We start from the raw sequence: 21,062 nt of genomic DNA, 5'->3' as shown, positions 1-21,062 counted from the left end.
CCATAGTAGCCTACAAGCGATAACATTTTCTTTTATTAACCACTGAATATGTGTGTAAATAGGAATCTAAAAAAGAAGATAGGAAGATACTTCTGATTATAATGTGCAACAAGAAACATTCAGATTACCTGAGTAGTCAACATGAAATGCTCATCTCTGAGACTGAAAATATTAAGTATAAATTGACAGAGCCACCTGACAGATATTTGCCTAAAAAAGTTGGCTGATGGGAAAGACCCACAATGGTTGACAGCTGTTCCAAGAGCAAAGACAGCATCATCACAGATCTGGATAAAGCTAAAATTAGCATAAAGAGAGTATGAAATGTTCAGTAAATTTGAAAATAAAATTCTATCTACTGCTGTAACAGAAAATCCTAGGAAGTTTTTGTCTTACATTGTATCAGCAAACAGATCATAGCCATGTGTAGACTGTTTGTGATCATAATAGCATTGAAATGGGGATTGGGTGACAGAAAATAAAATACTGAACTCCTTTTTCCACAAAGTTTCTCTGGTGTCCGGAGGTTCCGCCTTTAAATTCTTGTGCAAATGTTAAAAGATATTGAAATAAATAACTGTGAGACAGAAAACCAACAAAATTTTCAGAACAGAAGAAAGATGACAGAACTTGATGGGACACCTATGGAATCTTCATGGAGTACAAAAGAACTTGCCCCTCTTGTAAAAGCAGTGTACGTAGGTCTCTGGTGGAGGGAAACATTCCTAGTTCCTAGTCGTTGGCAAAATGTACTGCTCGTTCCTAGTTTCAAGAAGGATAATCAGACACTCACACAAAACTGTGGGCCTATATTGCTCACATCAGTCTGTTGCAGAATTTTGAGACACATTTTACTCTTGCCTGTTGTGACATTTCTGAAGACAAAAAAAGTCCTCTGTAGGAATAGACGTGGATTTTGCAAGCAGTGAAACAATGATCATGTAAAACCCGGCTAACCCCCCCCCCCATACCCCCCACTCCTAAACGAATTGTTTATGTATCTGTTACTATAACACCTCATAAGAACCTAAAAATGCTGCACGAATTAATTTTTCACCAGCACCTAATACCGTAGACAGATAAAAGGAAACTATCAGAAGGCCGTGAAAAACTGGTTGTCTAACCCCCAAAGAACCAAGCTTTGTTTTTCACCTGAGGAATAGACAGTCATCATGGACACTACAAGTAGATTGGGAGCAAATACTAGTAGAGCACTGCACATCCTTGAAATTCTGAGGTGTCTCATTAGAGCATTCACTCACAGGAAACCGTGCATAACTGATAGAGACAACATTGTGTGCAAATTAGCAGTCAGCTTATGGTGTGTGCAACCCAGGAGAGTAAGGAGTACAGCTTTAGCCTTGTGCTACTCAGGTGTGGAGTACACTTACGCTGTGTGGTATAACTCCAGCCATGCCAAACAAGTGGACATACCACTCAATAAGTCTTGCCCATCATCAGACACTGCAGGATGTTTGAGATCAACATTGACTGACAAGTTGTACGGCCTAACTGGTATCACTCCACTTCGCAACATACGTGAGGTGGTTGCCAGAAAGGAAGAAACTAAATTGTTCACACCTACAGCTCACTGTCTTTTTGTATACCAACCAACATGCCAGTGAGTTAAATCAAGGAAAAGCTTCCTGCATACAACTGAAAGTGTCACTATTGCATCAAAACAAAGCAGAGGAGAAATTTAGCAAGAAAAAAATGTCCATCTCGGACATTGCTTTCTATCAAGGGGTAAACTTCCCCAGGACACACAGAGGAGGGGGACATATGGGGATCTCTGAACAGACTATGTTCTGGAGTTGCAAGATCCAAAAGCAACATGAGTAAATGGGTACTGCCAGATGAACATGTGCTGTGTGATTGTGGACAGGAGCAGACTGTTACCCTCCTTATGAAGTGTGGGCTATGCTCAAGCACCTGCGCTGTTGATGAGCTCCTGATGGCTACCCCAAAATTAAAAAGTACTTTTAGTGATACCAAGGAACAATGGCAGGGCTGTAGTAATATTTTGTTCCCTTTGGGGTGCCTTTTTAAAACAAATCCCCTTGCCTCCCACCATCGGGATGCTTTTTTTAGCTGAGTCCCCTTCCCTCTCGCTGACCTTGCATGTTTTACTGTAACAAATGTTGGAAATTGTTTTCTGCAATACACATTTCTGCAACCCTGATTCTGAAAGACAATCGTACTCCTCTAAGTGTCTCTGCACTAATGTTTGGACATTCATTGATAGTTTGCTGCCACGTTTTTGCTGGGGTTGTTGATACTTCCAACACATCTCTCTTTTAGCATTCTTCATAGGAAAAAATCTGGAGAAGTAAAAATCAGGTGAACATACAGGCAAATTTTGAGAACCTCCTCAGCCAATCCATTGACCAGTATAATTTTGATTCAAAACTTCTCATGATATCTGTGAATAATGCACTGGAGATACATTATGTTGGAATATCATATCCAGTCGTGTTTGAAGTGGGGAAATCTTCCAGTAGTATTGGCAAAATATTATCTAAAAATTCGTTGTACATTTGACCATTCACATTTTTGCCGATGAAGTATGGGCTAATCAACTGAGTACAAAATATAGTGCATCAAACATTGACACTCCACGGGCATTGATGCTCAACTTTGCTTAACCAGAGGGGATTCTCCACTGACCAGTATTTATGCTGATTTAGTTGACCACGATCCATTAAAGCTGATTCATCAGAGAAAAGTGTGTGTGAAATAACATTATTGTTGTGTGAAATAACATTACTGTAGGCTGCTTGTTGTTTTTGTGTCCTATTACAACAGTTCAAGCTGTTCTGAAGATTGTCTCCATGTAGTTCTTGGTGTAACAGTAAGTGATGTGGATGGAATTTGTGTTCATGCAGTATGGGCAGAACACTCATCTGTGAAATCCTGAACCTTGTGTGATTTCCTGAGAACTAATGTGATGATTTTTGGCACCTGCAGCTAAAACATTCACTTTGTCATTTTCATTCATCACAGGCCATGGTCAAACTCTTTGTTTGGGTTAAATACTTCCAGTTTCTATAAACAGTTGGATAATACTGTGAAAAGTCATTGCAGAAGACACATCCCTATCAGGGTACTGTTAACATACCTTAGATGAGCATGTACTACATGTCTGTCTGGCTCAAAAGTACGAGGAGATGATACCTACTCTCTCTGCAGATGTCACCATCGTAGAAGAGTTAGGAAGAGATGTTTGCAGTTCGAATGGTTGAAGTAAACTTGAAAGCATCAGATTCATAGTGTCTTTCCCAGTCGTACTCCAAATGGTGGAACTACTTCCTACAGCGAGAGTCACACAACAGATTGCAACACATGGTCATGGTCTGTGCTTTATTAGAGTGGTAAAAAATGTATTGCAGAAAGTGGTCATCATTTCGAACTTTTGCTTATAATTTTCCAACAGTTTTTAACCCATTTTGATTTATGACGATGACATAATGAAAACATTGTTAAATACAAAAGTTACATATTTTTTCCTAGAGAATCCAAATCCAAAATAAAGAATGGGGGATCCTATTTAAGATTTCAAAATTTACCCCTCTCTAGCCCTCTGGAGGTAGGACAGGGGGTTGTGTTTGTTGCGCCATTGGATTCCCCCTTTAAGATGGACAACTTTCATTACAACACTTTTTTAATCTGATTTGTAGTTTGCTGGATATATCCAAAAAGAGCTTTAAATGCCTTAACTTGTAAATAAATGATGTAGTGGGTTATGTCAGATGTTCCATGAGCCAATTTGTAGATGATGCAGTTGTTTCTAAGAAGGTAGCAATGTCAGAAGACTAAAGCAAGCTGCAGGAAGACTGCAGAGGATTGATGAATACCGTATTTACTCGAATCTAAGCCGCACTCGAATCTAAGCCGCACCTGAAAAATGAAACTCGAAATAAAGGGAAAAAAAAATTCCCGAATCTAAGCCGCACCTGAAATTTGAGACTCGAAATTCAAGGGGAGAGAAAAGTTTTACACCGCACCTCCAAATCGAAACAACGTTTGTCCATTGTAATACGAGACACAATTTAGGTCGAATGAATGACGATACAGCTACAGTAGTTTGGTTCGAGTCTAAGCTTAGCAGTTAAGCTTTACCACGTAGCCATTGCTATGCGTCAGGCGCTCCGTCCGTATTTATACGGGTGCCCTTCCTTTTTCACGTGCTTCGTCTAGTTTGAATCGATTGCTTATTTTGCTTTGATCTGATAATTGCCGTTTTCTTTGTTATAGGTGTTTGCGTCACTCTTAAGCTGAAAATGCATTACTGCACTGTGTCATGCATTGTTTGTCGCATTCTGATAGTGCGTGTTTACGGCCTGTCGCGGCTCGGCTTGCTTTTGTGCGCGCTACCGCCGCGTACAATTAAAAAAAAAAAAAGAGGGATCGTCTCATTAGCGAAACAATGGCAAGAGACCGCAATTTGTTGTTACTTACACTGCTGCTTTCTTTGATAATGATCAACAAGAATCAAATAATAGACTGCGTATGATAGAACATGTTCTGAACGAAAGTTAGGCGAAAATTTTTCTCCGTTTGAAAATCTTTGCGGTCGCTTCTTTATTACATCAAATTCTGCACAGAAATAAGTCGTTTTAGATTTAAAAATCTAGTCACTTGCCGTGCTTCATTTCTGACTGTATCACTATTAGGCATAAGAATAATACGAATATAAACATGACACGATACGTATATTCTTCCGCGTTTGCTGTTGTCTCACTCCAGTTTCGTAGTTTATTAGGCAGACAGGATTTAAATGAGATAGCAGCAAACACGAAAGAATACATGGCAAAGTGTTTATATTCGTATAATTCTTATGGTGAAGAGAATACTGTATATGGTTCAAATTTCATCAGGTTCCTATTAGCAACCATCTCTTCTCACAGATAGGAAAAAATTCAGAACGTAGAATTGGCCATATTGACAAACATCCCAAACAGTCTTGCCAGTCAGATTTTCGTAGTACACTGAAATTGTGCTACATTCGAAGATGAACAAATCGGAATTTGTATTTACTTCGTTGGATAATGTATGAAAATGCAGTGGTCGAAACTCGTGGCGGAGAAAAAAAAGCTCGTCTTCCACTTTTTTTTTTTTTTTAAATTTATTTACTGACGCTGAGATTTTGGCGCCAGTATTTATCCTTGTGCCTACAAAACATGCCTGCGTAGCGCTACATATATTCGGCGGCAGAAGTTAGTTGTGGCGGCATGTACCGACATTTTTCATAACTTCTGCTTTCTTTGCACTCGATTCTAAGCCGCAGGCGGTTTTTTGGATTACGAAAACCGGAAAAAAAGTGCGGCTTAGATTCGAGTAAATACGGTAGTGCAGGGACTGGCAATTGACCCAGAAAGTAAATAAATGTTATATATTAGGCACACATAGTAGGAGAAATTCACTACTGCACAATTCCACTAATGCTGACATGTTTGTAGGTGCAGTAACTACCATAATGTATCTAAGAGTAATCGCCCAGTGTGATCTACAAAAGAATGAGCAAATTAAACAGATTGTAGGAGAAGCAGCTGCCAGACTGAGATTCTTAGGAAGAATCTAAAGGAAATGTAATCCATTCACGAGAGAAGTGGCTTACAAAACACTTGTTCAACCAATTCTTAAGTATTGCTCATTAGTCTGGAACCCTTACCAGTTTAGAGGCCCAGGATGGATGATTTCTGCAGTGGCAGGGACGGGTTGAGGCAGTGGGCTGTTGTCAGGGTGGCGATTGCGGGTTGCTTGTGGAAACAAAATTTTTAGCCATGCATTTTATTGAAGGACAAACTAAAACACTTGTAGTGACACTGCAGTGGCAATGTCCTTCTGGCCGTATACTGAACGCAGCAAGCAAGTGTGAAGGCACCGATGTAAACAAGCAGCCATTGGCATGCTGTGACTGCAGCAGCTGGGTAGGAGTGCTGACGTGCACTTCTGTGGCAGCACACGTACTGTCTGGGGGCATGACAGTGCACCTCATGGCAGAGCACACTGGAAGGCATGGTAAATGATTGTTGCAGTGGAAGACAGCCCTTAACAGTGGTGTCCACCATTGTGAGCGGAGGTGTACAGCGACAACGTGCACATATGTAGAATGTTGAGAAGCTGGACTGCCCTGGCCTCAGGCTGCACCCCCACCCCCCTCCCTCCACAGCCTCTAAATAACACCAGTTATCACCCAACGGGGAGATACCATTGCACTTAAGTCACACACATTGCTATCCATACACTTACTTACTTCACTGCAGCACACATTCACTTTGTGTAGCACTGCAGATCATTCAGACTCTGCATTTTCCAAAAGATATTGGAGCTGAAAATTTTACATTACGCCTGTTGACTTCTACAATGTTAGTATGCTGCTCATCAAGTCACCTTATGCTATTACCTTCTTTCTCCTACATTTCCACTTCTGTGCAAACACTACCCTTTTTCTTTCTTTCAAACCCATCCAAAGTTCTCATTTTTTATTGCCAGAGGCTCATTTTTACCAACCACTTGTGAAGTACTTTCTGCCTCTTCCACATCTCTGGGTTAACTCTTCTGTGCAGAGCTCTGTTCTCTTCCTCAACCCCTATTTGCTTTCATAAATTTGCATTGTCTGCCTGCAACTGATCTACCTCAGCTGCTAAAATTTACAGTGTTTCTATATGGGGAGCCGCCTATGTTATCAATGACAACATGATTAACCCTTTACTAATTACACAAACAACAACAACAATCAATGAGAACAAAACAGATTAATGACAAGGACACTTCAACATAATATTTCACTAACAATATAACTTAACTCCTCTGGCCTGAGCAGCTATTCATGACTACTACTGCGTATGCTTAAACATAATGAGCTGTATTCCATTCCAAAACAGAATACAGGGCTCCTGCCAAATGCCGCAAACTAACACACATTTCCTACAGTTCTCACACTCTGATGTAGTGGAAACCCAATTTAATAGATATAACAAAACAGCAGCTACAGGAAGAATAAAATCAAATGACGGGAACAACACTTACTTTTAGCACTATTGTAATATCAAATTACGTTCCATTGGGAAAGTGGAATGTGCTCAACCACTTTGATACAACTTTCAAAATGACAGAGAGCAGCAATCCTTTCTAGCTTTATTAAAGCAGATTAAGATTTCATCTAGTAACGGGACATTATCAGTGTATTTCAGAGTTTTTATACCTGTCTTAATATGTTTAGACCTGTTCAGCTGGTTCCTGTCACAGTTCCTTCAAGAATACTCCATTCTTGAATGAACTCTACTCAGCCTCGAATGAACTATAACAGGAACCTGAAAAACAGTTGTAGACGTACTAGGACAAGTATAAAAACTGCGAAATACTACATTGATAATGGCTAGTTACTAGCCAAAATTTGAACTTGCTTTTAATAAAGGTAGAAAGGAAATGATGACTGATTGCTGCTCTCTGTTATTATGAAGGACTATCACAATACTTCTTGAAAAAACTTGGCTTCACTTCATGAATTGCTACACCAGGTTAACACCTTGCACATTTTTACACAATGAGCCACACTCTTTGGCACATTTGTGTGTCCCCAGAACACTGTCTGAGTTTACTTGCCACATTTCACCCACAAGAACAGAAGTGACAACCTGCTAAAGAATGCATTTGCTTTATATGGTACTTAGAGGAGGTGGGGTGGGGAGCTCTCATTGCACTCGCCCCACTGTGTTTTGGTGCTGTACATTGATGAAATTGCAACCCTGTAGTGGTCGAACAGTTTGCTCCAGGAATGGTGGCAGGCGAGTTTCCTCTGTCACTGAAACATAGAAGTGATAGACATTTCTGCCACCAAACTGTAGAGACCTGGGGTGGATGACCCCTGCAGTGAATGGGTTGAGTTGAGATGGTGGGCTATTGTCAAGATGATGACTGGTGGTTACTCATTGAAACATTATTATTAATCATAAATTTTGTTGGAGAACTAATTATAACACTTCCGTTGCTCTGTGGATGCAATGCTCTGGTTGTGTGCTGAAGACAGTGAGTGTGGAGATGCTGATGCAAACAGGTGGCTACCAACCTGCCATGACGCCAACAACCGCCTGCTGTAATGCCAGGTCCTTGGCAGGAATGCTGACATGCAGAATGTCTCAGCATTTCAAAGCGTGGCATGCCAGAAGACATGATAATCTGCCATGATTCTTGTAGAGGAAGGCAACCTTCAGCAGTGGTGTCCATGTTTGTGGGTGGAGACATACGGTAACAGTATGCTTGCATGGCCATACGAGATTGAGTGGCTGCGTCACCCTGACCTCAGAAGTGTGCAAGTCAGGACAGAAGGCTGACTGGAGCTGAAGTGAGCCTAGAGGTGACCCATCGGCTGCAAGGCACTAATTCCTCAGCTGTGATGCCACATTAAGATTCCTTTGGCTAAAGTGATGGGTATTTATACTGGTTGTTACCTGCTTGTTTTGGCGAAGCACTTCTTCCAACCATGTACGCCAAAATAAGTTCTTAGCGTGGATGCATAGTGACTGACCTGCTGCTGGTGCTGGTGCTGCTGCTGCTGCCGCCTTGCCTACCTGCTGTGTCGTCGTCATTATGGTGCTGGCCCCAAGGCCTGCAATGTGGAAACCTGCCAGTGGCGTTGCCGAGCCTGATGATGTAACATGTTTTAGTCAACTCTGCACTTACCTTCTCCCATGACTTTTTCAAACAGCTGTGATAGTGCTGCTATTATACACAGTAGTACCGAAAAATAAATGGTGGTGCTACACCAGGTTGGAGATCGACAAGATCCAACAATGGGTAGCATGTTTCATCACAGGGTCGTTCAGTTGTTGCAAGAGCATTACGGGTGATCCTCAACAAATTCCATTGGCAGACTGCATGAGAGAGGTTTTATGAATCACAGAGAAGTTTATTGTTGAAATTCCAAGAGTGTGTTCCGGAAAGAGACGGAACAGGGAAAAGGAGGGGGAGGGGGGTTCAGATAGTGTTACCAGAAGTATCACCCACCACACCCCTTCGGGTGGCTTGCGGAATATGGGTATAGATACAGATATAAATGTAGATGTAGATTTGCAGAAGAATTAATTTTGTTTAGGAAGTTTTCAGTTGCTCTTCCTGTACTGTCCAATCCCACATAATTTTTGTTGTTGTTGTTGTTGTTATTAAGACCATCATCAACAGCATCATCATCTATGTGATTACACATATATAAACTTAAGTTTCAGCTTTGCTTTCTTAAGCTGATTTACAAATGGCTCTGAGCACTATGGGACTTAACATCTATGGTCATCAGTCCCCTAGAACTTAGAACTACTTAAACCTAACTAACCTAAGGACATCACACAACACCCAGACATCACAAGGCAGAGAAAATCCCTGACCCCGCCGGGAATCGAACCCGGGAACCTGGGCGTGGGAAGCGAGAACGCTACCGCACGACCACGAGCTGCGGACAAGCTGATTTACATCTGGATACTTCGGCAGCTGTATGCAATAACACCCAAAATAACTATGCAGTCACAATTACCACTGTAGGTGACAGTAATTCGTCACACTCTTTGCTGCTACATACCAGCACTGAATTTTGTTAACATTGGTAATGTGCAAACATGAAACTCTAACTGCCTAAATTCTTCAGATACACACCATTTCAGAACAAAAGTGTGACAAAAAGTACATGGCACTACAGAGAATATCGCAAGTATTAGGTAAAGTTCCGTGTTTTGGCCCTAGACAGGCCAATCTGCCCCAACTGACTACTCTATCATCATCTGCCAGTGGTGACATTGGATGCAGTATGTGGGGAATGTGATCAACACGTTGTTCTTCCATTTGTTTGTCAGGTTTCTTTAACTTGGAACTGGTACTGATCAGTCGAGTAGCTCCTCAGTTGTCCTCATGAGGCCGAGTACACCCCGTACCAGTCCTCCCATCAAGGAAAAATCCCTGGCAGTACTGGGAATTTAACCCATGTCCTCCACATAGCAGTCTGCTGCACTGACCATTCAGTTGTAGAGGTGGACAGTGAAATGTGGGTAATTGTTTTATTAGGCTATAATCATTTGCATGGGAGGAGTGTAAATGAGGAGTTCTTCAGCATCTTCCCTATCCTGTAGCACTTATTTTGTTCTAGCAATGTAATTAATTACACCATTTCTTTTTCTTTTTCTGGAAATGCTTTGTCAGTACTCCACAATTTATTCTCAGATCACTTAATCTGTCACAGGTCTTCAGCCTGAGTTTATTTTACATCTACCTGTTTGTGCATTATTGAGACATCATCATACTAGTTTTGTAAAGACAATTTCCCATTAACTCTGAATATTGTTCATCTTTATACAGAGAGTGTTTAATATAAAGTGTCACATATTCCTACAGGAGCTAGTATTCGTCAAAACTAGAGAAAATTTTTCGTTAATGGTATCTCTCGAAATCAATACCTGTTGAGATATGGGCCATTGAAGATCCACAGTTCACAGACTGCATTTGGTTCATACAGGGTGTACATAAAGTCCAGGAACACTTTCAATTATTTATTGCACAAGAACCAAACATTGTACAGATTTCATACATATGTCATTTTGAAGAGAAACCCTGAAAGTTTTTTTCATGTATACCGCCACAGTGCAGTTTGGTAATTTGCCGATAGTCAGTGCCAGTCGCAAACATGGCAAGTTCAGGTGCGGAGCGAGCTTTCTGTGTGTTGGAGTTCGACAAGCCACCTTTCACACTAATGGGAAAGTGAACAGGCATAATTGTCGAATCTGGGGTACAAAGCATCCATACGAATGCATTTAATTTGAGCGTGATTCCCCAAAGGTAAATGTTTTTCGTGCCTTGTCACGTAGATAACTGTACGGGCCATTCTTCTTCGCCGAGAGCACTGTCACTGGATATTCCTACTTGAACATGTTGCAGCAATGGCTGATGCCTCAAATGCGATCGGGCTCTCCATTCATCTTTCAGCAGGATGGGATTTTACCCCATTTTCATGGTGAAGTTTGTGAGTACCTGAACAAGGAGCTGCCACATCGATAGATCGGCTGTGCTACAGATGGGGACAGCTGTTTAATGAAATGGCCTCCTCGATCACCAGATCTCACTCTGTGTGACTTTTTTCTGTGAGGACACATTAAAGATCTGACTCTACCACTTGATGTAGCAGAGCTCCAGGAGAGATACAAACCGTTGAGCAATCATGGTGGTGAGGTACCATGATAAATTTCAGTATTGATGTGTGGGTAGGATTGTTGGTGACAGACTGATTGCGCTGCCATTTTAACTAACAGCTGTGTATCACCAGTTTCTGCTTGATGAATTACCAGTGCAGTTGAAGAATGTTACCTTTGCAGAAAGATGTGACACTGCTTTGTGCACAATGGAAACCAGCTCATTTTCCACAGGTTGTATGATGGTACTTCACCGAAATGTTAGAAAGGTGATGGATTGGCTAAGGAAGTCTGAAATGATTGGATTTATGGCTAAGGGGACATTTAAAGGCCACGTGTATGCCCAATCCATTGACAGCGTGCAAGCATTACGATAGAGTGTGACCAATGCATGTGATGCAATCTGAATGGAGAGAGGTGTATTTGAAAGAATCTGTAGAAGAGCTGAAGAATGTATCAGGATGCATAGTAACTACAAGCAGCACTGTGTGTAGTGTCTGCTTCTATGTAGTATATAGTGGGAATGGGATGACAGATTGCACCATATCGAAACAGGTACTGGTTTCTGGACATATCATTGTAGGAATTTTCTTCTAGTTTTAACCAATACTACTTCCTCTAGGAATATGGCACTTTTTTAAAACGTTGTATTAACGAATTGATTAAAAATTTGTAACATTGTCTTACATAATGTCTGCTTCTGCCAGCTTCATGTGTGTGAAAATAAACTATTTCTTTGTTACGTACTCAGTTATTTGTTTTATTTTTCAGGATGCACTGATGCTTCAGCGGGTTGCATTGCAGACAAAGAGCCAGCTAAGGGAGGATGAAGATGCTGTTCCTGATGTTGCTGCAGCAGTCCAGGAACTTCTCACTTCACTCTTTATCTCAGTTTACAATCATCAGGATGAAGAAGGTCGTTGCTTCTCAGACTCTATGGCTGAATTGCCTGAACATGATGAAGTGGATGGCACTAAGTAAGTATTCCTATATGTGGTGAAAAATACCTAGCACAAAACTGTTTCTGAAGTTTACACTCAAGCATTAAGTTGCATACACTCAGTAACATAAAAAGCAGTTTCATTTGTTATTTGGAAAAAGGTCTTACGTTAGAACTGCTAAGAGCTGCTTATAAAATAATAATAAGTCATCTAAAAATGCTGAGTCCTGTGGCATTAACATTGAATAAAATTTCTGGCTTCAGTCATGTCAAGTGGTTAAAATTCTACTAGCTTGTGAGCAAGCACTTGTTAGCCGTTGTCAAGTGTTATAACTGCCAGTTGGCCGCCAGTACGCCCTTACATACATCAACTGTCGTGTGTGGCACCACTATAGCTGAATCCATGAATGATGGCGGGTTGCGCAGGTCCACGCTGAGTGGAGGCACAGACGAGGATTGCAGCATTGCCGGTTGCAAACACCAGTTGTGGTGCACGCAAGAGATGTAGACGCCAAACAGTAGCTTGTGTTTAAGGGGTAGCGGGTAGCATAGAAAGTTATTCGGTGAATTTGTATTCAGTTTTTTGTGATTTGTTAGAGAGACTTAATCCCATCAACGTATGACAACCACTGAGCTAGTCGGATTGAGAGGAATGAGACACCTGCAATGTTGTCTGGCACAGCAAGTTGGGATGCTTCATCCCGAGCATCTACAGGCAGGGAAGTATGAATGCTTGTGTCCAATGACAAAATTAAAGTTTACCGATAACTAGTTTCCTAAAACACCAAAAAATTGCTGCTATATGCAGTGCTTAACTACTTCCAACATGGACACAGTCTACCACAAATTACATGTTATACAACATATTAAATGAAATAATTTTAATACCACAAAAATATCGTATGTAATATTGGAAAATTTTCTGTCTTGTGTGATTATGATGAACATTTTATTTATATCACACACATTTCACTTTTCTTAAAGCACCTCGATTAAAACATTGATAATAAAGTATACAAAGCAGTTGTGGACTCATAAAAACATAGAGACTAAAATTTATTGAGTGTTAGTGAAGTGCAATTCGCCAAAAAATGAACTAATGTTAGTATTTGCTAAAATATAGATCAGTCGAGACAAACGTTGAATATGATCTTACAACTGCAGCGATGCACAAAACTATGGTATGTAATCAAGTGCCAGTGTAAATGCCAAAATACTGTCCACTGAAGACCGTTCCCAGCAGAGCACTGAGAAAACTGCTTAATATTCATTGTCTGTCATATCAGATTTGCAGAACGAGCTTAAACTCGCCTGCCGTCGTTCATGGCTCCAACTATAATGCTCACAGCATCACCATAAATGGGAAAATGTTCACTTGGTGTTCGATGCGTGTGCTCCTAACGTCACGATTCTGAATCCCATGCCACACCGAGCTGCAGGCCGCCATCTCTATTGAGGGTGTTACCAGTGATTTTTATTTTGGTGGCTTCCGTAATTACACAATCCCAGAAGTCATTAGTGCGAGTCATGACCGAGGTTTAGTTAAATTAGATGTGGTGACCGTTTTTTACAGTATATTCAGCTAAAAAGCTGTTTTACAGTGTGCACTGTTCATCTGGTGTATGATTTGCCACACTTTCAAGGTAACGTGTAGGCTCCGTATGTTCTGAGACCTGCTACATCTTTAATGGGTCTGAGTAATTTGTTGGAGGCCTGAAGATTGATTTGATTTTGTCTCTTTTCAGCACATGGCTTGTCTTGACCGACACCCTGAGACAAAGTCACAAAATGTCAGAAAAGCAAGTTCTTTTCTTGTTCCTCATCAGTGGTTCTATTGGGATTCTTGCTTGTGATCACTTAATTTATTTGGTGAATTTTGTTGTCATTGTTTGTGAAGATCTTGCCTAGTTGGCTCAACTCATTAGCCCTTACATGGCGATGCCCTGAGCGCTAGGGATGTCATAGACAGCAGCTAGTGTAAATAAGAATGTACCAGCAGCCCATCAGCAGCAGTCATACGACTTAAAAATGGCCAAGGAGTATATTATACAGTCAACAGTTGAATGTACTGACAGTCAGTCAGTCTGAGTATACTCTCATACTCAGGTTCCATTTTTTGTGTGGAGTGTAGTCTGCGTAGTGATCCGATCTGCGTTGTCCTCTGTTGGGGTTACGGTTGAGTCTTCTGTGTATGAGCATAAATATATTGCAAGGAGAGAAATGTTTGATAATGTTACACTTTTTAGAGTAGATTTTCAAAACTTTTCACACTATTAGATGGCTTTCAATCATCTGTTAGGATTTCTTTTACTATTAATTGTTGTTCAATTATAAATACAAATTTGTACTAGTTCGGTAAAAGCTTTAATCCATTGTGACAATTAGTTGTTTGGTGGAGGAAGAAATGACATGAATGAAGCACTTCATTTTTGGTTAATGGAATGATTTTCTAAATAAGCTTACTAAAACAGGAGAAATGAAATCGTGTAATATGTTGTTAATATCTTTTGTTGAACTTGTATGCTATCTGTAAGTAATCATGCGTAGAAAGGAATTCTTTATATTCAGGAGTGCCATGCTGTATCTATATTTTTAACATCATCTTCAAACTTGTTTTGGCACTGATTTGTTGCAGTAATTTGTTATTATGCCTCTGCATACATTAGAGATTTTTTGTTTTAGGGTTCGAGCATTGTCCTTGGACTTAGTTAAGCGAAGACTTGATAAGGGACTGTACAGAAGACTGGATGTTTTTCAAGAGGATGTGTTTGCCTGCATGGAGCGTGCACGTCGTTTATCTCGCACAGATTCACAGGTGTTTGAAGATTCTATAGAGCTACAATCTTACTTCATCAGGCAGAGGTTAGTAAAATCTTTCTGATGTGCGTGTGTGTGTGTGTGCGTGTGTGTGTGTGTGTGTGTGTGTGTGTGTGTCAGAGAGAGAGAGAGACCAGCACTCTCCTTGTTATGTTATGTTATGGTAATTAGTGGCTTCCTGGGTTACTCTGTGTCATTGCCTGAATATGAGGAGCAGGCATTCTGTAACTGTACTGTAAAACTTCAGTAACACTATCCAGTGACATGCTCCAGGGCTTCAGAAACCAATGTAAAAGTGTTGCATATTTGCTCATAATTAAGGAGTAAGTATCTGAAAATTATCAGCTGTATGAAAATGAAATGTGGTGACAAAGAATTCCAAAATAGAAGCATCTGAAATCTTCAGCTGCTGAAGAATGGTACTAGATGAAGGGGAATTGGGCTGGGCAAGGGAAGAAATTTGTTGTCAGTAAGTTAGTACTGATATAGCAAGTGCAAAAGCAATAGGTAAACAGCCTGTGGTGTGGTAAATAGAATATAGGTACAGTGTAGGACTGATTTTGAGCATGCATTATCGATTATTAAAGATGTGTAGCACATATGCAAGGATGGAGTACTTGCTCAGGACTGGAGAAATGAAAGTCAGCAAAAAACCAGTTGAGAGTGTGAAATGAAGTATTTACTGAAAATTTAAGGAATAAAGATGCAGTTTTGATATTCAGTTAACTATTGTTAGTGTTCCACCTTCCTGAGTAACGCTAATGTTAGTTCTGTTTACATTTTACTGAACTTTCATTCTCTTTCCTTCGATAGTTAATCAAGTGGCAATAGTTAAGGCATTGAAGTGTCTCTTAGGAGACACTGGGTTCAACTCCTCCTCTGGTTTTCCTGATTCAGGCTTTTTATGGTTTTCCAATATTGGCACAGAATATTTTGGGACTTTCTTGGTTGCAAATTGATTTATTCACTGTTAAACCTTTTGATATATCATCATCAGAACACAGCTATGGAGAGAGAGAACAATACAATATAAGAAATCTAACAAAAAGAAATGTTTAAACAATGTAAAATCCAGGATGGAATGTAAAATGTTTCATCCATAATACAGCAGTTTCTGCTTATGCTTGCAATAAAATAAAAAGTAAAGCTCATTATAAAATACAAAGCGAAACTCACGAAAGTGTGCACACAAAGTCACTGAAAATAAGACTCTTGTACCTATGGAACCAAGTGCCAAACTTGTGTATGCACGAGTAACATACTGATGGAGAAAACATTACAGACACCTGATGGTATTAACAGTCACACAGAAAATAAATTGAGTATCAAAGAATATGACAACTGTGAAAAACTAAAGTAAAATATCAATTAGCTGTTACATGAATTCACCTTAAAAGAGAGATCTTCCAGATGTAATGCATTAAAATGCAACAGTGATAAAATATTCCAAAAAATCTGTGTTGTCTAAATGTTGACGATTTACACAGTACAAATACAGGTATCTGATATAATTTCCTTGCCCACTGTACCGAGCGAGGTGGCGCAGTTGTTAGCACACTGGACTCGCATTCGGGAGGACTACGGTTCAATCGCATTCGGGAGGACTACGGTTCAATCCCGTCTCCGGCCATCCTGATTTAGGTTTTCCGTGATTTCCCTAAATCGTTTCAGGCAAATGCCGGGATGGTTCCTTTGAAAGGGCACGGCCGATTTCCTTCCTCATCCTTCCCTAACCCAAGCTTGCGTTCCGTCTCTAATGACCTTGTTGTCAACGGGACGTTAAACACCACTAACCTAACCTAACCTTGCCCACTGTGTGGTACTTTTGTGGATACAGGGGCGATGCGCAAATGCTTTTCATGAACAGAGAATTGGAATATTAATTTATTCTACATCTAATATCAAATAGTAAAAATAGTACATAACTTTGTTGCTGTAGTTGCAGTGTCAGTTGCTAACAGGAGCTTTTACAATAACTATTCAGTAGATTGTTGTGTTTCCTTCCCTCAGGGTTCTGCCGTGAAAATACAAAATAGAAAATCTGATTGGGTTTTGAATTTTGATGGAATAAGTTACGGATAAGGCGGACTTCGTATTACTGATTGAGACAGTGCTGTAATTTGACCGTGATTGGCAGACCGGGTCGGCAACACTACAAAAAGCGACTGTAAGGAAATAGCATCAGAAATAAATTGAAATTTACCTTATAATTCTGCTAGAAACGTAGTATTTATTATAATATAGTCTATTTAAAAAGAAAGATGATGAGACTTACCAAACAAAAGCGCTGGCAGGTCGATAGACACACAAACAAACACAAACATACACACAAAAATCTAGCTTTCGCAACCAACGGTTGCCTCGTCAGGAAAGAGGGAAGGAGAAGGGAAGACAAAAGGATATGGGTTTTAAGGGAGAGGGTAAGGAGTCATTCCAATCCCGGGAGCGGAAAGACTTACCTTAGGGGGAAAAAAGGACAGGTATACACTCGCACACACACACATATCCATCCGCATATACACAGACACAAGCAGACATTTGTAAAGGCAAAGAGTTTGGGCAGAGATGTCAGTCGGGACGGAAGTACAGAGGCAAAGATGATGTTGAAAGACAGGTGAGGTATGAGCGGCGGCAGATTGAAATTAGAAATTAGCGGAGATTGAGGCCTGGCGGATAGCGAGAAGAGAGGATATGCTGAAGGGCAAGTTCCCATCTCCGGAGTTCAGACAGGTTGGTGTTAGTGGGAAGTATCCAGATAACCCGGATGGTGTAACACTGTGCCAAGATGTGCTGGCCGTGTACCAAGGCATGTTTAGCCACAGGGTGATCCTCATTGCCAACGATCAAAGGCAGAGCCATGTGTGAAAGCACCCACGTGATTTACCAACTGATCTGCCTACACTGTGAAGCGTTCTATGTGGGAATGACCAGCAACAAACTGTCCATTCGCATGAATGGACACAGGCAGACAGTGTTTGTTGGCAATGAGGATCACCCTGTGGCTAAACATGCCTTGGTGCACGGCCAGCACATCTTGGCACAGTGTTACACCGTCCGGGTTATCTGGATACTTCCCACTAACACCAACCTGTCTGAACTCCGGAGATGGGAACTTGCCCTTCAGCATATCCTCTCTTCTCGCTATCCGCCAGCCCTCAATCTCCGCTAATTTCTAATTTCAATCTGCCGCCGCTCATACCTCACCTGTCTTTCAACATCATCTTTGCCTCTGTACTTCCGTCCCGACTGACATCTCTGCCCAAACTCTTTGCCTTTACAAATGTCTGCTTGTGTCTGTGTATATGCGGATGGATATGTGTGTGTGTGCGAGTGTATACCTGTCCTTTTTTCCCCCTAAGGTAAGTCTTTCCGCTCCCGGGATTGGAATGACTCCTTACCCTCTCCCTTAAAACCCATATCCTTTTGTCTTCCCTTCTCCTTCCCTCTTTCCTGACGAGGCAACCGTTGGTTGCGAAAGCTAGATTTTTGTGTGTATGTTTGTGTTTGTTTGTGTGTCTATCGACCTGCCAGCGCTTTTGTTTGGTAAGTCTCATCATCTTTCTTTTTAAATATATTTTTTCCACGTGGAATGTTTCCCTCTATTATATTTATAATATAGTCTTCGTGGCTGCATCTGGAATACTTCTTAATTTTCTTATAGGATGTCCTTTTTCTCATTGTTTGCTGGTCCTCTTGTTCTCCATCTGATGAAAATTTCTTTAAGTTGTGACTGTCAGGATTAATTTATAAATTTGGCGATAACCATTTCGAATCACTACTTCGTTTCGTGATATAGTTTTAATTTCCACTTAAAAGCATATTTAACACAGTGCCGAAAAATACACGTCTTGAACGTATGAAGACAAGAGAGTAATCAATTAGTTGTTAAAAACAAACACCTACGGAAAAAAAGATCAAAATTATTTATAAAAATCGATCGCTGGTGCAGCGCTTTTCTGCATGCGGTATCGTAAATCATATCTTTGTATTGGCGGAGGTGCGGTATATCCTCTTATTAAACTAAAATTACATTCACTCATCTCATTCAGTCACTCACATCACTCATATCAACATTACTATTATCACATGCCTCCTAAAGAAAATAATTCTGTTCAGTTCTCTACCTCCTCTAATGTGTATATGCCTCAATAGCAACTCCTCTTATAACCAAATATCTTATTAGCTATTGGATGGTTCACATTGCTTTCTAGGCTGCATTCATTAGATTGTAAGTATCTGTATAACTTCAATGTAGGCTCAGCATAACTGTATATCATATTAATTATTTTCTTCTCATTAGCTAACATTTTACTGTATGTATTTTTTCAAATGTCTGTGTGGATGTAGACCTCTGGGTTTATGTGTTAATGGATATTCTAATGAATAACAGCCAGGGTGTGGAATATTTGCAATTCGGTATGGTCCAGAGTATAAGACCTGCCATTTCCTGTTTAAATGTTTCAGTTTTGTGGGTTTAGGACGTGTTCTTAGTAAAACTAACTCCTCAACTTGAAATGATTGTGCTTTCCTGACACCCCTGTCATATTTCTGCTTTCTTTCCTTAGCTTTGTCACATAATGTTGTGTAAGCTTTTCTTACCTTTTCTTCTAAACTAACAGGATTTGTTGTTGGTGTAAATTTAGGTAGAGAGTCTGTCCATTCATTTCTTTCTGTTTTATCCATAATTAATTTGGTTGGTGTGCATCCAGTAGAAATGTGAGTTAAATTGTTCACTATTTGTTCAAATGGTGCTAGGTAGTCTACCCATTTTTTTCTCTGGTGTGTGTGTTCTCATAAACTGTCAAAATTCGCGAAATGTTCTTTCTACTGCATTTCCTGCCGCGTGAAATCTTGAAATTAAAATATTTTTAACATTCTGTTCTTCAATAAAAGTCTTCCATTTTAAACTGGTAAAATATGCTGCATTATCCGTGATCATAACTTCCGGTTTTCCTATTCTTACAAAATAATCTGTTAATAGACGTCTGGTAATAGCAGTGGTAGAAACTGAATGTAAATCATATAATTTTAAGTACTTTGTGAAAACATCTAACACAGCAAAGATGTATTTCATTCCTCCACGTGCTTGTGGATAGGGTCCTGCAATATCTAAAGAAATTAGCTGTAATGGCCTCTTAGGTATGATTGGATGCAATTCGTTCTGATTGGATGCAATTCATTCATGCTTGTGCGATTAGAATATTTGGCTTTCAGCCATATGATGCATTTCCTAATATTCCTCAATACTCTTCGCCTTAAATTTGGAAAATAGCAATATTGTTTAATCTTATCTGTACATTTGGTTACACCATAGTGTCCCCAAGTTCTGTGTGTAAATAAAATAAAATCATCAACATGAGTTTCAGGTAAGCAAACACACCAATGCTGTGATTCAGGGTTTCGTCGGTGAAATAGTGCTTCTTTGTATAATGTGTAATAATTTTCAAGATGTGGGTCTGTTCTTGCACGTAATTTATTCTTTATCTGGATCCACCTGGGATCATTGTCCTGCAGTATTGCTAACTTCCTGCACATGTTTTTGTAGTAAGTTGCAAATGTACCGCCATACATGAGTAAAATTTTGAAATCTGATGTTTGTTTTGTCACATCTGAAAATTCTTGTAGGCCTTGTGGCAAACGAGATAGAGCATCGGCTATAATGTTGGATTCTCCTTTTATGTATATAATATCAAAATCATACTCTTGTAGTGATGCACACCAGCGTGCAAGACGTGAATGTAATAACTTGCGTGATAGCAGGAAAGAAAGAGCTTGATGATCAGTATAAAGCTTAGTACGTTTTCCCCATAGAAAGTACCGAAACTTGCGAAATGCCCATACTATGGCAAGTGTTTCGCGCTCGGTCCCTGAATACGACTTTTCGCATTCAGTGAGCGTGCGGCTAGCAAAACTGATAGGTTTGATGACTGTTTGTTCATTTTCTACATGAATTTGGAATAAAAATGCTCCGAGCCCATAGGAACTTGCATCTGTTACTAGGCAAAAGTCTGACATCATGTCAGGATGACATAACAACGGCGAATTTACTAAAGCATTCTTAATCGCTTCACAATCTGTCTGACAGAACTCTGTACATTTCCAAATATTACTTCTTTTGAGTAAAGATAGAAGAT

The 21,062-nt window shown here is 40.1% G+C and overlaps 1 protein-coding gene across 10 annotated transcripts in view; it reads left to right on the top strand.

Annotated features, from left to right (window-relative positions):
* Positions 1–21,062, top strand: part of LOC126095313 (protein polybromo-1) — a 326,966-nt gene that overhangs the window by 154,198 nt on the left and 151,706 nt on the right. For all 10 annotated transcript variants that reach the window (XR_007521952.1, XM_049910108.1, XM_049910110.1 and 7 more), the window contains exons 17-18: positions 11,943–12,148; positions 14,794–14,973. Coding sequence is in view for 9 of the 10 variants with exons in the window: in XM_049910108.1 (XP_049766065.1) it covers positions 11,943–12,148; positions 14,794–14,973 (386 nt within the window). In the remaining variant the exon portion in view is untranslated. The remainder of the gene's footprint in view (positions 1–11,942; positions 12,149–14,793; positions 14,974–21,062) is intronic.

This window comes from Schistocerca cancellata, chromosome 8, assembly GCF_023864275.1.
Source record: "Schistocerca cancellata isolate TAMUIC-IGC-003103 chromosome 8, iqSchCanc2.1, whole genome shotgun sequence".
NCBI classification, from domain to species: domain Eukaryota; kingdom Metazoa; phylum Arthropoda; class Insecta; order Orthoptera; family Acrididae; genus Schistocerca; species Schistocerca cancellata.
This window is presented reverse-complemented; position numbering and strand designations above follow the sequence as displayed.